The sequence below is a fragment of the Moschus berezovskii genome, chromosome 5 (genome assembly GCF_049115385.1).
Source record: "Moschus berezovskii isolate FMDL1 chromosome 5, NW_MosBer_1.0, whole genome shotgun sequence".
NCBI classification, from domain to species: Eukaryota; Metazoa; Chordata; class Mammalia; order Artiodactyla; family Moschidae; genus Moschus; species Moschus berezovskii.
Window position 1 is genome coordinate 12,169,526 of NC_142464.1, and position 20,485 is coordinate 12,190,010.

At 37.1% G+C, this 20,485-nt stretch overlaps 1 protein-coding gene across 4 annotated transcripts in view; it reads left to right on the forward strand.

Annotated features, from left to right (window-relative positions):
• The window catches only part of PDE5A (phosphodiesterase 5A), a 154,080-nt gene that overhangs the window by 68,984 nt on the left and 64,611 nt on the right, over nucleotides 1–20,485 (forward strand). For all 4 annotated transcript variants that reach the window (XM_055434147.2, XM_088836147.1, XM_055434149.2 and 1 more), the window contains exons 5-9: nucleotides 1,453–1,542; nucleotides 4,415–4,552; nucleotides 6,673–6,740; nucleotides 14,455–14,563; nucleotides 15,601–15,688. In XM_055434147.2, the coding sequence (XP_055290122.1) occupies nucleotides 1,453–1,542; nucleotides 4,415–4,552; nucleotides 6,673–6,740; nucleotides 14,455–14,563; nucleotides 15,601–15,688 (493 nt within the window). The remainder of the gene's footprint in view (nucleotides 1–1,452; nucleotides 1,543–4,414; nucleotides 4,553–6,672; nucleotides 6,741–14,454; nucleotides 14,564–15,600; nucleotides 15,689–20,485) is intronic.

The window sequence follows — 20,485 nt, forward strand, 5'->3', positions numbered from 1 at the left end:
GACCCCTGCCTCGCCACGCCCCCAAGCCTGCCTCACCACGCCCCCAAGCCTGCCTCGCCACGCCCCCAAGCCGGCCTCAGGGCTGTGTGCATGCTGGGGCTATCCAGAGTGACGTGATATTTTAACTCTCCCATTTACTTTTCATTACTGCTGTAAAGAAATTTAACATTAAGTTAAAAAAAAAGAACCTAGAGCACTGCTCCAAGTTCAGCAGTCCAGGTCCGCTAAAAATTGGAATTGCCTCCTAGTGAAGCAAATTTCGGAATATTTATAAGCTTTGCACGCAGACGATGAGGCGCCAAGGTGTGAATTCAGGCTGGATGATGTGAATTTAGCTTCAGAAAGAGTGGCAGTCAGCATTATTTTATTACCTTTCTCGTCCAACTCTGAAGGGATAGTTTCCTTGCACCACATTGACCTGTTTTCCGTTTAAGGACGGAAGCCCTTAAACCTGTTTATAGCTTCATTCTGCTAGCAGGTTTTATTATTTCTCTTCCTGGATATGTAATTATATGTATATCATGGAGCCCACTGAATTCTTCCTCTTTAAGCCCATTGCTATTTCTGTCCCTCCACTGAAAATTAGTAGAAACTTTTGGAAGATATTCCAGTAAGAGTTATTTTTGTCTCCTGCTGTAGGCTGTATGTTGGTCCCCATGTCTTAATTGCTTCAGAACGTAGCAAGTACCTTTTTAAATGTGTAGGAGTCATCTAGTATCCTATTCTGTTAATGACATCTGAGAATATTTGGTGGGAAAGATGGTCCTAGATTAGCTGTTTATTCCATTATTTGTCTGTAATCCATTCAGGTAAACCCCGCTTGAAAGATTGTCATTCTTAGTCTGTATCATCTCTTGGCAGAATAAACTCAAGATTGTGAATAAAATATGCCACTTCTTTTAATCAATAATTAGTATAACTGTGAACACATCACCTTGGTATAGTATTGTGAGGGTGATAGGCTGTATTTACAGAATATATTTAATATTTGCAATTTAGTATGGAACTGCTGTTGCCAGTATTCTCCTAACAAGTATGTGAGCTTTCAGTTTGCCCCAGTAATAAGGTACGGACTATTTTTATAGTCTTAGCTTAAATCCAAGTCTTAATATCGTTTAGAGACTATACCAACTTTTGCATAAAGTGAATTTCAATGTCAAATCATGTAAAAAGATCTGTGTCTCCTCTCTCCTTGCTTATTTTGTAACTGTTTTATGATGTTAGGCAACTTTACTAACACTTATCATCTACTGACTGTATCACTTAGCTAACAGTTGCTCTGCATCAGTTTCTGATTTTATGCAGAATAAACATCTACTGTGTTTATTTGATGCTGTTGGTTTTTTAATATTTATTTGAACTATAAATATTTTTGGATGCTGTTCGTGTTTCCAGCAATATAATGAGACAGGTTTATTGACAGTTCTTACTTGACTGTTGTCTGTTTTCTAGGACTTTGCTGCTTACTTGGCATTTTGTGGAATTGTTCTTCATAATGCTCAACTCTATGAGACTTCACTGCTGGAGAACAGGAGAAATCAGGCAAGTCTGATTATAAAGAGAGAGTACAGAAATTCTTTTTAAGAAAATGGTTAAATTTTTATATATATCATACACATTCAGTTTCTAAATATTTTAACTGTTTCTACTGTTCCTTCTAATAGATATTTTTTCCAGAAACATATCCTTCTAATAGATATGTTTCTGTGAGCTATTGCTTTAGCACTGTTAACAGACAAAGATTTACTTTTAACTTTACACCACCCTTTGTCATCATGGTGCCAGTATTATGATGTCACTGTTTTAAGTTATTGAATGAATTGCACTTGTAATATTAAGGATTTAGTTCTTATTTTATCACTTAGAGATGTCATCTCTTGATTCCCTGCTTTATAAGATAAGGATCCTAACATCCCTCATCTCTCCTTCCCAATTACTACTCCTTACCTCTGCTTTTCCTATCTGGACTTTTTCTTTTATGCTGCCCACACTGATAACATGTACACAGATGGCCTTCAATTTACACGGGTTGTTTAGACTTATGTTTTCAACTTTGTGATGGTGCAAAAGCTATTCACATTCAGTGGAAACCGTACTTCACGTTTTGAATATTGCTCTTTTTCCTGGGATAGTGACACATACGACACTGGGCAGCGGCAGTAGCCAAAGCTCCTCGCAACCATGCCATCATGAGGGTAAACAACTTAAAACCATTCTGTTTCCCACACAGCCATTCCAGTTTTCACTTTTAGTACAGTATTCAGTAAATTCATTAGATATTCAATACTTTATTATAAAATAGGCTTTGTGTTAGATGATTATGCTCAGCTGTGGATGAATATAAGTGTTCTGAGCATGTTTAAGGTAGGCTGGGCTAAGTTGTGATGTTCAGGTGGTTGGGTATATTAAACAGATTTTTGACTTGCAGTATTTTTAACTTACAATGGATTTATCAAGATGTGACTCCATCGTAAATTGAGGATGATCTTTTTTGTTCTACAACCATGATTAATTTTTCTAAAGCTTTGTCTGGATTAATTCCAAAGTTGCAATTTAAAATAAAGTATTTATAAGTACTGTGATATAAATATTGCTCACATTACCTTTGTTATATAATTTAGTTTTTCTTGTGGATTCTGAAATTTATTCCTTTTTCCTTGAACTGTCTGCACTAGTGTAGCCTCATGTTGGAGAAGGAAATGGCAACCCACTCCAGTGTTCTTGCCTGGAGAACCCCAGGGAAGGGGGAGCCTGGTGGGCTTCCGTCTGTGGGGTCACACAGAGTCGGACACGACTGAAGTGACTTAGCAGCAGCAGCAGCAGCCTCATGTTATTGCCCTCCCCCAACAAACTCTCCATTATTTAGGCATTCTCTGGAGTTCTTCTTTTTCATGGAGAATCTCCAGATTGAGATTTTCTTTCTCCTTTCAAGCAAACCATTTCTCCTCATGCCTGCTGTGCAGGGTTCATGGTAGAACTTTCCCTCACTGCTTTCTTAGGAAGACTCCATTAGTTATCCACTGGATCCCAGAACTCCTTTTCTTAGCTTACTCCCTTGTTCTGTTGGAACACATTCTCAATTAACTACTTGCAACAGGTATTGTGATGTGAGCGCCTTACATGTATAAAAATATTTATTATACCAACCTGCCAATTTGGCTGGGTATAAAGTTCTGCATTGAAAAATGTTTCTTAGAATTTAAAGGTAATGCTTTGTCTTCTGCCAGCATTGATATTGTTCTGATTCCTGGAACTCTTTTTTTTATCTATAAGCTTTTGGGATTATTTCTTTGTCATTGCTCTTGTAACTGAATTTCACAATATTATTCTTGTTTTCATTCATCATGCTTGTACCTGGTCATTCCTTTCACTCTGGAGATGTAAGCCCTTAGGTTTTATTTCTTTTTCATTATTTCTTTGATAATTTATCCCCCCCACCCTTTAATTTCTCTTTTTAGAACTTGTGTTAACAAGACAGTGGATTTTCCATGACTTTCAACTGCAGCATCTTTCTAACATCTCCCTGCTCCAGTCTCACCACTCATTAATCCAGTCCTCATTTTATGAAAATGAGGTGATCTTGTCCCTTCTCTACTGCAATCCATCACAGTCCAAACTGCTTCAAAGACAGAGATTTTGGGATTCTTTCTCTGTTTACCTCTGCAATATCATCTGGTTAGTTTTCCCCTTTACACTCTCTATTCTTAAAAAATTGGATCAAAACATACAATATGCCACTTTCTCTCAATGCAGTTCTTTTTGACTGTGATATTTTCCTTCCTAACTTCAATAACTATTCTAACTTCAGTCATTATTCCTAACTGAATAATTCCTGTTCATCTTTCAGGCCTCACCTGGCATAGTATTGCTCCCAGTAAATCTTAAATAATAACCCTTTCTCTGCCCTCCATGCACAGATTCTCCTGTGAGACTAGATGAAATTCTGTAGAGTTAAAGGAAAGCGAAATTATCAGGAAAAACATGAAAGGAACTCTGAAAATTTTGTTTATTTAGGAAAATATTTATTCTTTGAAAATGTTGGCAATGTTGGTAAATGTTGATCTCAGAAGTTTGGATCAACAAAAACAATAGTGTGTTTTATGTGTCAGACACTGTTCAATGTTAATTTATTTAATCTTCACAACAGCCCCATAATTTTGGTACTATTATTTTCATTTTCAAGAAACTAGATCACAAAGCCCGCAGGAGGAGAAACCAGAATTAAAAACTCTTGGCTCTGACTTCAGAGTCTGATCGTAACCACTGTACTAATTGTACTAACAATCAGTAGAGAAGTTTTCTTTTTAAACTTGTTTGTAATTTGTTAGATTATATATAAACCACTTAGAACCCATATAAGTCATTGCATGGCTTTAATAATTACTAAATCAGAGCTCTTAATTTTTTTTTCTAGGTGCTGCTTGACCTTGCTAGCTTAATTTTTGAAGAACAACAATCATTAGAAGTAATTCTAAAGAAAATAGCTGCCACTATTATCTCTTTCATGCAGGTGCAGAAATGCACCATTTTCATAGTGGATGAAGATTGCTCCGTGAGTACAGAGTATGACTTTTTTATTTTCAGAAAGACGGAAGCTTACAGTCCTTAAAGCACTGCTTTTAAACTCATGTTGGCCTCAGAACTCTCTCTCAAGTCCCGCTGAACATGGCTATTTATGTAAAGCTGGTTAAAGAATGAGTTGTTTGGTTGGAAAGGGGTGGAGGTGAGGTTGGAGGATGCCCCGTGCGCCCTCACCTTGACCCTCTGCTGAGTGGTTACCATGGGAATGTCAGTGCGCCGCTTTGATCAGTGGCTGCACTACCTTGATGGAGAAATGCACTGTCATTACAGTGTGCAGACCTTTTTTGCCCAGGAATAGTGGTGCCCTCTTGCTGTGAGCAGGTAGACCTGTTCTGCCTGTTTATTCTGAAGGGAATGGGTATAAAATTTTTTTACCTGAGGTTGTGTGGAAATCATAAGGCACGCCCTAGTGGAGGCAGTGCTGTTAAAGGTACCTATTAGTCCCAAATTCTTCACCCACCAGGGAAAGTTGCTTAATTATTCTAAGCGGTAAATTTCAAGCCATCGATTTGCATGTAAAGAAGTAAGATCTGTATGGAAAGATGAAGTGTTCTCGTAGAGCGCTGGTTACTTACAGGCCAGCTGAGTTTGCTGTTAGCATCAGCACCTTTAGCCTAAGGCCGTTTTCTTTTACGCAATTTCTTTCCTTCTTAACTGATGAATCACTGCTTTTGGTATATTTCTTTTGATGTAGTTGTTTGTTTTCTTTTTGCTTTAGACCCTGAGAACATGCTCTTCATTGGTGGGTTAGGAAAGAAAACAGGGATTCTTACTTGCATAAAGTCAATTACAATCTGTATAGGATATTTGAATTGATTTTGGCAGGGGAGAGAAATGGACTACAGTCCATAGGATTGCAAAGAGTCAGACATGACTGAGGTGACTTAGCATACATGCATGGGGGGAGAAAAATAAAAGATTTTTAATACTTATATTTTAAATTTTTAATTATTTTATTAGATAGGAAGATAGGACTGTGTGCTATAGTGTTATTTGAATCATTGTGTTTGGGTGTATATAACTGTCATTAATAGGAAATCAAGTGAGAATTCACTGTGCTGTAAGATAATCAGTATTCTCATGGAAATTATATAAACTATTTTCACTCCATTATAAACTCCTTAATATAGAGATGATTACAGGACCGCAGCTATCCTTCAAAGTTCAGGTCTGAGTTTAATGCAGTGTGTCAGTTCACCGTTTTGGCTCTGTGACTGCTCTTTGTCATTTAATTTTTGAAAGTTATATACAAGGGCACTCCTTTTTTAGACCACTTAAATATCACTTTAATTAACATTCAGCTTATCCTTCTACCAGTTAACAGCTATCATAGCAGCAACTGACTGGTATCAGAGTTGCTTTAAAGTATAGCTCAGCAGTATGCCCATTAATCTGTTTTGCTCACTTTTTAAAGACTTAATTTGTTGGGGGTAGCAATTAAGTGACTTGACGTTCATTTATACTGTAATTATTTTTTGATAAAAAGCATTTCAATACATGAGCAAAAATCCAAATGTGAACAAGAAAAAAATGTACTCATTTCTTCTGTTCCCACATTAAACTGATATCATTGTTTTGTTTCCTTCCAGTTTTTTTATTCAGTTATAGTATGGGTGCAAATATATATGCTGCATTTCAATTTAACTTCAAAAGTACATCTCTTTGTTGCTAAAATCTTCATAATTTAATAATCTCATAAAATAGTATTGAATTGTGTCTTTTTTAAAAAATAAAGACCCAAGAATAGCAGTGAATGTATGTATAAAAGCTAAAACTTGAGGATTTTGAATAAATATAGAGAAAATTTGAAGCTAACATGTTCCTTAACAACTGGTAGAAAAGCAAAAACAAATAGTACTCAAATAAGTACTTTCGTAGGTCCGTATCAGAAACAATAGGAGTATGGTTCTTAGTAACAGGGAGTAGGTTTGAGAGTGTCATGAAGTGAGTACTTGGGTCACTCTTATCTGAGAAAGTGAAAAGATACAAGAAGTGGTGTCTCAGTTCCACAGACTTGTATGTCTGTGCCTAGATAGTTTTCATTGTATTCTCAAACTGATTTCTCAGTATGTGTTGTTGCTCTGTTTCCAGGATTCTTTTTCTAGTGTGTTTCACATGGAGTGTGAGGAATTAGAAAAATCATCAGATACTTTAACACGGTAAGGACTTACAGTCTGTCGTTTTCACATGTACATAATACTGATTACATGCTATTTCACGACCTGTTTAAGACACAGAAGCTGCAGTTGCTTTTTTCCTCCTACAAGTAACTTCATTTGTGAAAATACTTTACTATTTGATGTTGTAGTTCCAGGTTTTTTCCACTGCAGTTGACCTGTTGGAGAATTCCTTCACAGAGTGAATGGTGTCACAATTAGTATAGGCCTGGGTACAGTGTTTTCTGTGAGCTGATTCATTCAAGACCCACAGACATATATTTCAGATATATTTTTTCTTTGTACTTTGGACCCGTGGTGAAAATTTGATAGGCTTCTGAGTCTGTTCTGATTCGGAAACAGCCCTGGGATTTAACTGACCCCAGAAGGGTGCCTACAGTCTCCATCACACCAATACACGTACACATGGCGAGAATCAGAAATCTATTGTAGTTCATTTCTTTTTCATGTTCTTTGTAATTTTAAAATTTGTGTTCATTTTTTGTTAGTTGGTACACAGAAACAATAGAAAGTCAAGGTTATGTGTATCAAGGTTCTAGACATTACTGGCCCAATTTTATACGTGCTTTCTGAAGAACTTTAAAAAGGATTTAGAGTAAACTAACAAATGTTCTTTCTCATATTTTTGTACCCTTAGCAAAATACTGGTGGTGTTTGCTTAAGCAATCGCATAATCCAAGGAATATAAGTCTGCCAGGGTCAAGCGTCAGGAATTCTTAGGCATAATGCCATTTTATTGTATTTTTCATTATTTATTTCTTTCAGTTATTTCACTCCCTAAAATAATTCATGTCAATTTATACTACCCCTTATTAGTGATATTATAATTAAAAGCCACTTATGATCCGGAGAAGGCAATGGCACCCCACTCCAGTACTCTTGCCTGGAAAACCCCATGGACGGAGGAGCCTGGTAGGCTGCAGTCCATGGGGTCACTAAGAGTCGGACATGACTGAGCGACTTCACTTTCACTTTTCATTTGGATGCATTGGAGAAGGGAGAGGCTACCCACTCCATTGTTCTTGCCTGGAGAATCCCAGGGATGGGGGAGCCTGCTGGGCTGCCATCTATGGGGTCACACAGAGTCGGACACGACTGAAGCGACTTAGCAGCAGCAGCAGCATGATCATGGAAATAGAACATTATTTAACTTTACTATTGACATTAAAGTCCCAGAGTTTTTGCTCTACAGTTGACCTATCAGAAAATTATTTCATGCTGGTGAATGATGTCACAGTAATATCCTCTGGAACCAAGTCCCTTGGCGGTAGTTCTTTAAAAACAACCTCTGTGCAAATCTATGGAACATTCTGTAAGATAACTGGCCTAGTCTCTTCAAAAAGTCAACAGTCATTGGATAAAATGGAGGGAAGGGCTGTCCTTGGTCCATAACAGCCAAATGCAGTACATAAACCTTGATTAGATCCTAGTTAAAAACAAATAGCTATCAAAGACATTTGTGAGGATAATTGAAAATCTGAATATGGACTGGATACTGTTATTGGTGTGGAATTATTGTTACCTTTTCTTTGGCATTACTAAGTGGTTAGTAGAAGAATGTTCTTATTTTTAGTAGATTCGTGCTGGTTTATGTAAGGATGAAGTGTTAGGATGTATGCACCTTAGTTTAAAATAGTTCAGATGGGCCAGCTGGGGAGGGAGTAGGGTGTAGTGGGGTAGGTGGGTTATAAATTAGGAGGTTGGGACTAAGCTTATATATGCTACTGAATATAAAACAGATAATCAACAAGGACCTCCTGTATAACATGGGGAACTATACTCAATATTTTGTAATAACCTATCAGGGAAAAGAATCTGAAAAAGGGAAAAGGTTCAGTTATGTGTGTGTATACATAACATACATGTGTTATACACACATATATACATATATAACATATATACATATATGTATATTGTGTTGTACACCAGAAGCTAACATGACATAATAAATCAACTGTACTTCAATTAAAAAAAAAAACTTCCTTCAAAAAAGATATTTTCAACAAAAACTAAAATATGGTTCAACCAAAAATAAATAAAACAGTAAATATATCTAAATTTAGTATAAAAATTTGTAAATTTGCACATATGTAGATATAGCAAATGTGGTAATATATTAACAATTGTTGAATCTAAGAGTAGGATATTTACTTTGCTTTCAGCTTTCCTATGTATTTCAAAAGTTCACCATAAAAAATTGGAAGAAAATGTTTGTAATAAAAAGCTGGAAATAAAATGAAAATCATCTTTGTAGATCATATAAAGCCAAACTGTCTGAGCTTGCAGCTTCAAGAACAAAATGCTTGAGTGTGCAACCTGGTTTTGTCCCAACCCTCCTCGTTAGGACTGACCCCATGGATCAGTGCGGGGTCTGCAGAAATTGTCTTCTGCCCTGTATACCCTTTCCTTTCTTCTCTTCCCTTTCATGACATTTCCTGTCCTTTTCTGTGTTCCCCATCAGGATGGAGAAACTGTTGACTCTAGTGGTTTAAAGCGGTTACTTTGTTAAGTGATTGTATTTAAATCAAAACATTATTTTAACAATATGATACAATGAAAGACCTTTTCTTCTATTAGAAGTATTTCAGGAAGCCCCAAAGGAGCAGATGTAACTTGGGGACAGATAGGGAATGTGTTTGACTCGCGGGGTACACCTGACCTAGGCCGTGACTGCTGACTTGGGTGTGGAATGGGTAGTCAGGGTACATAAACCATGGAATCTCTACCCCAGAGATGTTTCTGCTACCCTTGAATTTTTGTTTCATAAAATTATGTCAGAGTAGCTGACCTTTATTTCCCTTCTGACATTGTTGGTCATGAACTGAACTTGATTTCCCATCTCCACATCTGTTCTTTCCTAAGCTTCCGTGTGTGTGTTTTCTGGCATGTTTAACGTTGCTCTAGTGACTTGGTGTAACAGTGACCTCTACTGGTGAAAATGCATTAAAAAAACTAAAATCTTACTATATATTTGATTTGTGCTACTGTATACTTGATTTGTTTCTAATGAATATCACATTCCCTCTCTGAAAAAGAAAATATAACATATCTTTCCACTTTTAAAAATTATTCCAGGACAGTCTTAGTGTAAAGATTTTTTTATAAAGGATAAATGTCAGTATGGTTACCTTAAAAGAGACTAATTTACATGGACCATTTTAACTGATTCATTAACCGAGTTTACAGTAAAGAAAATTATCCTACACCAGTGCCTTACATTAGCTAATAGTTAGCTCTTAATCTAATGATACAGTACAAGACCTCATAGTGATGTATGTTTTTATTTTAATAAAAATTAGATATCAGGCTTCATTTTGTGAAAACTAAAATGGTTTTTAGTAACTTTAGCTTTGTAAAAGGACTAGCTGATACTGACCCTTGGCCAGCAGATTCTTTATTACATTTCCGAAATTTCTTATTGATAGAATTTAGACCTTTCCAGTTTTCATTATTAAACACTTTGTCAGTGCAAACCTCTTTCATGAGATGAGATGCTTGGCAGTTTGGTGATGTTAGCGGTAAGCAAATCATTCTTTTTAGGCAACTGTGTGTCAGTGGAAAAGCGTGGCTCACTTAGTTCTCCTTTAACCAACCATCTAACTTCTAAAAGATAAAATAATTGATTGAAGACAGTTTTGAAATGTTAAGTATAAAAATAAAGAATAGTGAACATTATACATAATTATTAGAATTGTATTATCAATGGGATAAAACACAGTAAGCTCTTGGGGTTTGTAGAATTTGAGAAGTGAAGGTCATTTGCAGATGGTGGGAGGTTTCAGAGTTTCCGGTGCTTCAATTCAGAGAGCCATCTAATTAGAAGGAAAAGTGAATGTGATGTTATAATATTTCTGTAAGCTCGTAATTTTAAGAAATAGATGTTTTAGTGCTATAATTCCATTTTAGTTAACTTCATGTTAATTTTGTGCTGTGCTTAGTCTAAACTCAGCTGTGTCCGACTCTTTACAACCTTATGGACTGTAGCCCGCCAGGCTCCTCTATCCATGGGATTCTCCTGGCAAGAATATTGGAATGGGTTGCCATGCCCTCCTCCAGGTGATCTTCCTGATCCAGGGATCAAACCCAGGTCTCGCGCATTGCAGGTGGATTCTTTACTGTCTGAGCCACCAGGGGAGCCCCATGTTAATTTTAAATGCATATTTTATCACATAATGACAAATACATGGAGTTAATCCTTTAAGCTCATGTTCTTGGACTATATATACTACTTGTTAATTATAGGTATATTGGGAAACATAGTTAATGCAGGAACACCTACTGTTTTTTAAATAGTAAAAAGATTTGTACTCCTTTAAAAAATGGTAGACACAGAGTATGAGAGTGTAGACTCTGAAATCGGACTGCTTAATTATTTGGGTTCATCTGGCTCCCTCTGTTGAGATAACGATAATAACAACAGTCATATGTCACCATCATCATCATCATTGTTAAAGACATTTGGACAAAGGTATCCTTTCCAGTGTACTCTTTTCTCTTTGTAGATACTTTTTCATTTTTCTTATCTTTACTATAGCTTCTTTTATTTTCCCGAGACTTCCATTTTCCATGAAATATTTATTGTTTTAAAATAGTTTTGTTAACCAAAATCCTGCACTTATCTCATAACCTTTTCTTGGGATTCTCCCCAGGCAATTATGTACGAAGTATTAGGAAGCCAGGAGTATCCTAGGCCTAATGTGTCTAACATTTTTCATGACTTCCCAGATTATCAGTCTAGGATCAGAAATGTTCAGTCTGAAGTTCATCTGTTCCCCTGTTACCATGGTCATTTCCCTTTCATTCTTTTTCCGTTGTATATAGTACTGGACATATGGTCATTACCTGACTTGGCCAATTACACTTAACCTAAAGTGTACATCAAAGAACTGAAAGTTACTCAGTCGTGTCTGACTCGTTGCAACCCCATGGACTATAGAGTCCATGGAATTCTCCAGGCTAGAATACTGGAGTGGGTAGCCCAGACAATATTCCCAACCCAGGGATCGAACCCAGGTCTCAATCTGGGTTCTCGAACCCAGGAGAAGAGAATGGCTACCCATTCCAGTATTCTGGCCACATCAGAGAAAGGAAAGACGAAAATATCTTGGCCAGGAATGAGGCCACAGCTTGAGGAGTCTTTGTGGGATCACTAGTGATCAAGAACACCATTTGAGACCACTGTCCTAGAAGCAATTTGCGCAAGCTGAGCGAGAAGGATGGAAGATAGGAAAAGATTGGAAACTTGAGGACAGTTTTCCTGAGACACCACTGTATTTTGAAATGTTTCCCTCTATTCAGTTCAGGCAGTTCAGTCGCTCAGTTGTGTCCAACCCTTTGTGACCCCATGGACTGCAGCACACCAGGCTTCCCTGTCCTTCACCAACTCCCGAAGCCTGCTCAAGTTTATGTCAATCGAGTTGGTGACACCATCAAACCATTTCATTCTCTGTCATCCCCTTCTCCTCCTGCCTTCAATTTTTCCCAACATCAAATGAGTCTTTTCAAATGAGTCAGTTCTTTGCATCAGGTGGCCAAAGTATTGGAGTTTCAACTTCATCGTCAATCCTTCCAGTGAATATTCAGGACTGATTTCCTTTAGGATGGACTGGTGGGATCTCCTTGCAGTCCAAGGGACTCTTAAGAGTCTTCTCCAACACCACAGTTCAAAAGCATCAATTCTTCGGCACTCAGCTTTCTTTATAGTCCAACTCTCACATCCATACATGACCACTGGAAAAACCATAGCTTTGACCAGACAGACCTTTGTTGGCAAAGTAACGTCTCTGCTTTTTAATATGCTGTCTAGTTTGTCATAGCTTTTCTTCCAAGGAGCAAGCATCTTTTAATTTCATGGTTGCAATCACCACCTGCAGTAATTTTGGAGCCCAAGAAAATAAAGTCAGTCACTGTTTCCCCATCTATTTGCCATGACGTGATGGGACTGGATGCCATGATCTTAGTTTTCTGAATGTTGAGCTTTAAGACAACTTTTTCACTCTCCTCTTTCACTTTCATCAACAGGCTCTTTAGTTCTTCTTCACTTTCTGCCATAAGGGTGGTGTCATCTGCGTGTCTGAGGTTATTGATATTTTTCCTGGCAATCTTGATTCCAGCTTGTGCTTCATCCAGCCCAGCGTTTCTCATGATGTACTCTGCATATAAGTTAAATAAGCATGTGACAATAAGCAGCCTTGACGTACTCCTTTCCCTATTTGGAACCAGTCTGCTGTTTCATATCCAGTTCTAACTGTTGCTTCTTGACCTGCATACAGATTTCTCAGGAGGCAGATCAGGTGGTCTGGTATTCCCATCTCTTTTCCACAGTTTGTTGTGATCTACAAAAGTCAAAGGCTTTGGCATAGTCAATAAAGCAGAAGTAGATGTTTCTCTGGAACTGTCTTGCTTTTTCAATGATCCAGCAGATGTTGACAATTTATCTCTGGTTCCTCTGCCTTTCTAAATCCAGCTTGAACATCTGAAAGTTCATGGTTCACATACTATTGAAGCCTGGCTTTGATAATTTTGAGCATTCCTTTGCTAGCATTTGAGATGAGTACAATTGTGTGGTAGTTTGAACATTCTTTGGTATTGCCTTTCTTTAGGATTGGAATGAAAGCTGACCTTTTCCAGTCCTGTGGCTGCTGCCGATTTTTTCAAACTTGCTGGTATATTGAGTGCAGCACTTTAACAGTGTCATCTTTTAGGATTTGAAATGGCTCAACTGAAATTCCATCACCTCCACTAGCTTTGTTTGTAGTGATGCTTCCTAAGGCCCACTTGACTTTACATTCCAGGATGTCTGGCTCTAGGCTCTAGATAACCATCATGACCCATTATCTGGGTCATTAAGATATTTTTTGTATAGTTCTTCCCACTATTAGGCTTTCCTATTTCTTCAGTTAGTGATCTTACAGTTACTGTAGGCACATCCTTTCAGAAATTTATGGAATAAATTTCCATAACCTGACCATCTTTGTCAAGTTTATTCCCATCATCAGGGAGTGTAGGAAGTTTCCTAATGAAAAGACATATTCTGGTCTGTTTTTCCAACTCTGGCACTGGCATTATACTTATGAACCCTCTGACATCAGGTTAACCTTTTATGTTCTACCTGTTAAGCAAGAAACTGGAAAAAGAGCTGGGAAAATATTATAAGTTCAAAAGCATTGTTTTTAATTCAAATACATATCTTAAAGCACCTCAAAGCAGAAAAATGAAGAGAGAAAAACTTAATAAAATTCTAGACCTGCGTGATTTTTATCTTGGTCTAAAATGTGTAAAAGATTATTCTATTGGTATTAGTAGACAAATAAGGAAATAAAAACAGACACTCGACTTTCGTCATTCTATAATCTGATGAGAAAATAAGACATAGAGGAAAATTCATATGGATTTCACATTAAATGGCACAAAAATCAACATAACCATTAACAGTGGAAATAAGATTACTTAATGACATTTAAAGTTTGTTTTCAACAGCTGAAAAATTGTGAGCCTTTGTTTTTCCAAAAAATTTCAATTATAGTAACTACTAAAGTTGTGCATCATCAAATATGTTTAAAGCTTCATTTTCTAATTAAGGTGTACACTTTGCTCCATAATTTAAGCCTGATATGTTTCTCTTATAACCCTCTATGTGACTGTTTTGCCTGTTTTTTCACTGCATGGAAAGAACTCACCTCTGTTCTTCCCACAGGGAACGTGATGCAAACAGAATCAACTACATGTATGCTCAGTATGTCAAAAATACTATGGAACCACTTAATATCCCAGACGTCAGTAAGGACAAAAGATTTCCCTGGACAGTAAGTAACCTGGTTTTAGACTTGGAGCTTGACGGCTGTTTTCCTATCAGACCTGCTCTGTACTAGTTACTCTTAACTGAAGGGCTGGCTCCAGAATTGGCTCTTTGGAAGTGATCTGTGCTTGCCCTGATCTGAGGAAGGGAAATAAAACAGCTCAGAACATCTGTTCAGAGGTGGTCAGCTATAGTTACGTATTTTGCTCTGTACTTTTGTCAGTTTTTAAAAAATGTATTAATGAAATATCATTAACTTTGAGGTAGTTTCACTATTACCTACTTAATATCAATTGACACTCTTTAGGTAGTATTGCTAGAGTTCCTGAGTTTGTCTTCAAAAGTTAAGTTCCATATGGCTTGTCTGTAACTGGTCATCTACCACAGTGAACAGCTCGTGAAAAAAAAAATGAGTATTTGTTTTTCTTGAGAGCAAACCTACAAGGGTCAGTTTCTCAGCCATTGAAAACTTTAGATTCTAGGGTTTTCTCTCATTTGACTTAAGAAAAGCATTGCAGTTGGAGGCAGCTGCTTTGACTTTGTTATTTTCATATCTAGGAGACCTTTTTAGTACTGTAGCAATACAGGCAATAGAAACAGTGGTAAAGCTGAAGAAAGAGACATTTGTGACATGCAGAATCCTTGGTGGCGTAAAGATTCTGATTTCTACCCTTCTTATTAAGTTACTTGAGACATCTGCTACACAGGGATAGCAGGAACTCGTAAATATTTTGCTTAGTACTACTGTAAGCTGCTTAAGAAACTTTAAAATGGAAAATAAAAGAAATATAGGTAAATAAAATGGAAAATAAGAAAAAATTAAACATAGGATATTTATTATTTTTAGTAAAGACTGATTGTTTTATGTTGCATTTACATGAACTTCATTATAATTTGTGCATTTTTTACACTCTGATGTTATCTCCAGCTAATAAAAGATAAGCATATTAATAACTTTATATGTCCAGTATAGTTTGTAGCATCTAATGGGCAGACAATCTGTTCATAGTATTCAGTTGTTTTGCTTTTCGTTTCTTTGTTTAGAATGAAAACATGGGGAATGTAAACCAGCAGTGCATTAGAAGTTTGCTTTGTACACCTATAAAAAATGGAAAGAAGAACAAAGTGATAGGTAAAGCCTTTTCATTGACCTCCACTCTGCACTTATTAAAGAAAAACATATTCCCAGAAACTTCTTTCCAGTGTAAATTTAAAGACTAAAATATGGGAAAAAAGATGAAAACTGGAATGATAAAAGAATTTTGAAATAATTTTTCATTGATAAATGTTAACAAACATTTGTTAAATATCTTATTAAATATGATATACTTTTGTAATTATAATCCTGTTTGAACAGAGGTTTTGTTTAAAAATGACATGTTGAAAGTTAGTAGACTGAGAGATATCAAATTGATAATGTATATTGTTTTAGAGCCTCACATCTTAGTTTATGATTTTTCTTTTTTTGAATATGTGGTTTAGATTATAGATTGTATTCATTGAACACTCCATGTTTTTGGCACCTGGGATAAATCAGTGAATAAGTCAAAATCCCTGCCTCAGGGAGTTTACATTCTTATATAAAGTTTAGTAAAACATGTCTACTGCAGGAATGGTGGAAGAAGGCATTCTCAGAAAAATGAGATGATGTTTCCCGTTACTGACATATTTGTTTCTTGGCACTGCAGGTTATATTGAGAGTAGAAAAGAAAATTTATATGCCAATTTTGGCTTCCTTGGTGGTTCAGATGGTAAAGAATCCACCTGCAATGCAGGAGACCCAGGTTCAATCCTTGGGTCGAGAAGATCCCCTGGAGAAGGGAATGACAACCCACTCCAGTATTCTTGCCTGGAGAATTCCATGGACAGAGGAGCCTGGCGGGCTCCAGTCCATAGGGTTACAAAGAATCGGACACAACTGAGTGACTAACACATACATGATTGACACTGTGAAAATAGCCTGAACTCTTAAATATTCCCCCTAGAAGTTGAAATAAAGGTTTAAACTTTTAGTAAAAACCCTAATGGTGCAAGACTTAGCTGTATAAATTTACCTTAAAAAATCTGATTAGTTTCCAGGTTGAAAATCAGTTTCCAGGAAAAAAATTTCTGGTTAGTTACAAGATTTGACTGTAACTTTATTAAAGAAGAGTGTCAGTCAGAAAGGTGGGGGAGGGAGGTATTGTTTATGAAAGTGGGGAGGGGAGGCCAACACTAAAATTGCCTCTCCAGTTCTGTCCAGTTGTCGGGAACCTTGGCCCCTGTCGTGGAGATGGGTGTGGCAGGCCGTGCCGGTGTACAGGCTCTTGACCGCTCGGCGAGAGCAGCACTGGGGCCGTGCGTGCGGCAGGCGGTCCTTGTACTCCCAGTGATCCAGCTCTCCTCCTGGTGTGCGTCCTCGCTTTGAGACACCGACTTTAAACAGCCCACCAATCTGACTCCCCTTGCTCTGACTGTTTACGTTCCAAGATGCGTTAACTCGTGAAGAGAACGCCTTCTTCCTAGCCTCATGAATGTGTGGCTCGCTTTGCCAGTTGTTCCTTACCGTAGATCAGGCACCTGGACTTGAGGTCATGGTCCGAGTTACAGGTGCAGTAGTCCCATTCCTGAGGCAGATCCATTTCTTGTTGATATCCATTTCTTGAGACTATTCTGGTTTTATACGTCAGTCTATGAGCTGAGGTACTGTTCTGCACCCCAGAGAGCAGGAGGTGTCCTCGGTGTGGTAATCTGATTTCTGAGCCTCCGGGGCTGGGCTCACTGGTGAATTGCCTCATCAGCCTCTTGGAAGACAGCCTCGCGACTCCCTGAAGGCTGTTCATCACTTGCACACCTCTCAGTTCTCAGAGAAAAAAGGAGAAGCTAGTGAACTCATCTATTAGCTCTTTTCAAGGGTATCACTGATCAGATCCCTAACAGAGACCAAAGAAAACTGACAGAGGTGCCCTACGATATGACACTCACTAAATGTTTAGATTGTAGAGGTTTATATCCTAGGGAGTTAGGTGCAAACTACATTGCAGATGTTATGCTTTTTGATAGACGTGTAGAGCTTACACAAAACTGCCTTTGACTTTGAAAATGTGAAATGAATTCCAGAAGTGATGCATCATTTATTAATACTAATATGTTTTGGTGAGAAGGAGGGCAGAGTGACAGCTGGCCACATTAAGTCATGTCTTCACTTTTTCTCAGCAGCATCACTTTGGAATAATTGGGAATAGGGAGTGGCTGGAGGAAGTTGTAATCAGGCTTTTTCATCCCTTTGCTGCCGCTGCTGCTGCTTCTGCTAAGTCGCTTCAGTCGTGTCTGACTCTGTGCGACCCCATAGACGGCAGCCGACCAGGCTCCACTGTCCCTGGGATTCTCCAGGCAAGAACACTGGAGTGGGTTGCCATTTCCTTCTCCAGTGTGTGAAAGTGAAAAGTGAAAGTGAAGTCGCTCAGTCGTGTCCGACTAGTAGCGACCCCATGGACTGCAGCCCACCAGGCTCCTCTGTCCATGCGATTTTCTAGGCAAGAGTACTGGAGTGGCTTGCCATTGCCTTCTCCTTTTCATCACTTTACACAAGTGATAAATAAGAGTCATTTGGGGAAGCACAGAGATCCCTGGATGGGAATAGGACTCAGGATATCCACGTGGTTCCACTCTCCGCTTAACCTTTTAAACAGTTACGGGCACCTTACACAACTAAGTCACACCTTTCAGATCCCTTCAGAATCCACATTCTATGGTCCTGTCACTGTTTCAGACAAGTGAACAAGAAATGAACAGTACCAGCTAAAATAATCAGATTTCTGTTTCATATATTTTGTGTCACTCTTATTTGATAACAAGAGTCAAAAGTAAACAAATGTTGTTTGGGGAAAGGAAAACTTTTCTACCAATTAAAAGAAAGAAAAATGCCCTAGTGAGATTTCTGGTGGGGGTCCAAGGTAATTCCAATAGGGAAAATTTTCAGTGTTCCCCACTGTTCTGTAAGTGTGACAAAACAGAGAATTTGAATTCTCAAGTGATCTTTATACTCACAGATTAGCATGGAACATAGCATGGTTGTAATAATTTTTCTTATATGTCACAGACCAGATTTTGCTATTATGTAATTTTAATACAGAATCCCCACAGAGTTACATGCGGAAAGACGGGACAGGCCCATATGTTTTTTGTAATCTTTCTTTCCTTCGTTTTTTTCCATTGCTGACAATTAGATGAAATTGTAGACATTAGCCCAGTGCAGGGCCTGTTGTATCATTAAATGTATTCTCTGAGGTATTTTTTTGTAGCAAATGTTTTCTCAGTGGTCTGGCTGATAGAGAATGTTTCCACCACTTTGTTTCCACCACTATTAAGAAGCTCCTTTCCTCATGAAGCATTCATTTATTTTAAGCAATTATTTCCCCTATTTATTAGATTAAGTTTGTCTTTTTCTTGTATTTACTAGAAATACTTATGCCTATTTTCCATGTCAGTTTCAGGACATGTTTTGAAGAAATCAGTTCCATTCCCATCCAAAAAGAAAAGTTGTTGAGAACATTTCCACTTTAGATAACTTACATTTATATCTTTTTTTTAGTGAAAAAGTAATACAAATCATAGTGTTACATCACATGTTACTTGACACAGTGAAGTATGAGAGAGAAGTAGGTATTTCTTACTGAATGTATTTTCTAAACTCATACTGTCTAATTCTTTGCTCATCTATGTGTGGCAATGTGATTCCAAGACATAAGTAAATGCTGTAAAATTATGTAAGTTTAAATTTGACTTCTACTTAATTTTATTTTTCATAATAAATTATATCATTTGGCAATCTATTCAGTTGTTTGTAAAAATATTTGCTAGGATTTTCCTAATGCAAACATAATTACATTGTATACCTATGTAATTATGTATATTACCTATATTGCTTAAGGTATCTAGTTTTTCCCAGTTAGAGAATTGTAAATTGTGTTTAATGATAAGAAGCACCAGTAAATAAGACTGTAGAGACAGTAATAATTGGAAGAAAATGAGAAGAAAAAAAAAACCTAGGGTATAATATCTTTAAGTTATAAAAGTGAAAATCTACGGAATGAAAATAAACATAAGGATTATAGTTTCAAGAATTGACTGAAGAAATAGAAAAATAAGAGAAACTTCCTAGTAGCCCTGGAACACAGAGCTTACCTTTATTGGACCACCAACATTGAGGAATTTCTAGAAGATATTAATATGAAGTGTATACTGTTTGTAAGAACATGCTATACACAAAATGGGCAAAATTTGAGTAGAGATAACAATATTAGTATCAGAGAGGGTAGATTTTAAGATAAAAGAGCATAATGTACAGAATCACTTTGCACTGAATAAGTTAAATTCACAGAGGGAAGTGTAATTTTCATAAATGCCTCTAATAAGGTAAATAACATCATTGACATATAAAAGTCAAAGCTATTAAAAATACAAAGAGAAGTTGACAAAATGGTAGTCATAGTGAGTCTTTAATACCTATTTCATAAAATGCTAAATAGGAAAAAAGGAAATGTTAGAATTGATTAATATAAAAAATGAAATAATTGGCATACATTTACTTTTATATGTCGTAATTAAAAAACACAAATTCCTTTCAAATATCCACCAAAAATGTACAAATACACACATACAACATAAACTTCGTCATTTCTGGAAAGTGGAATTGAAAACCATTGTCATGGATCACAGTGCATTAAAACTAGAAATGCCCAGAGGGAGGATAAAGGGAGGAGGGAAGTGGGAGGGAGGTTCAGGAGGGGGAACTCATGTACACCCGGGGCGGATTCATGTCAATGTACGGCAAAACCAACCAATATAATATTGTAAAATAATTAGCCTCTAATTTAAAAAATTAAAAAATTAAAAATTAAAAAAAAAAACTAGAAATGCATAATGAAAGGATAAATTAGAAGGCAAA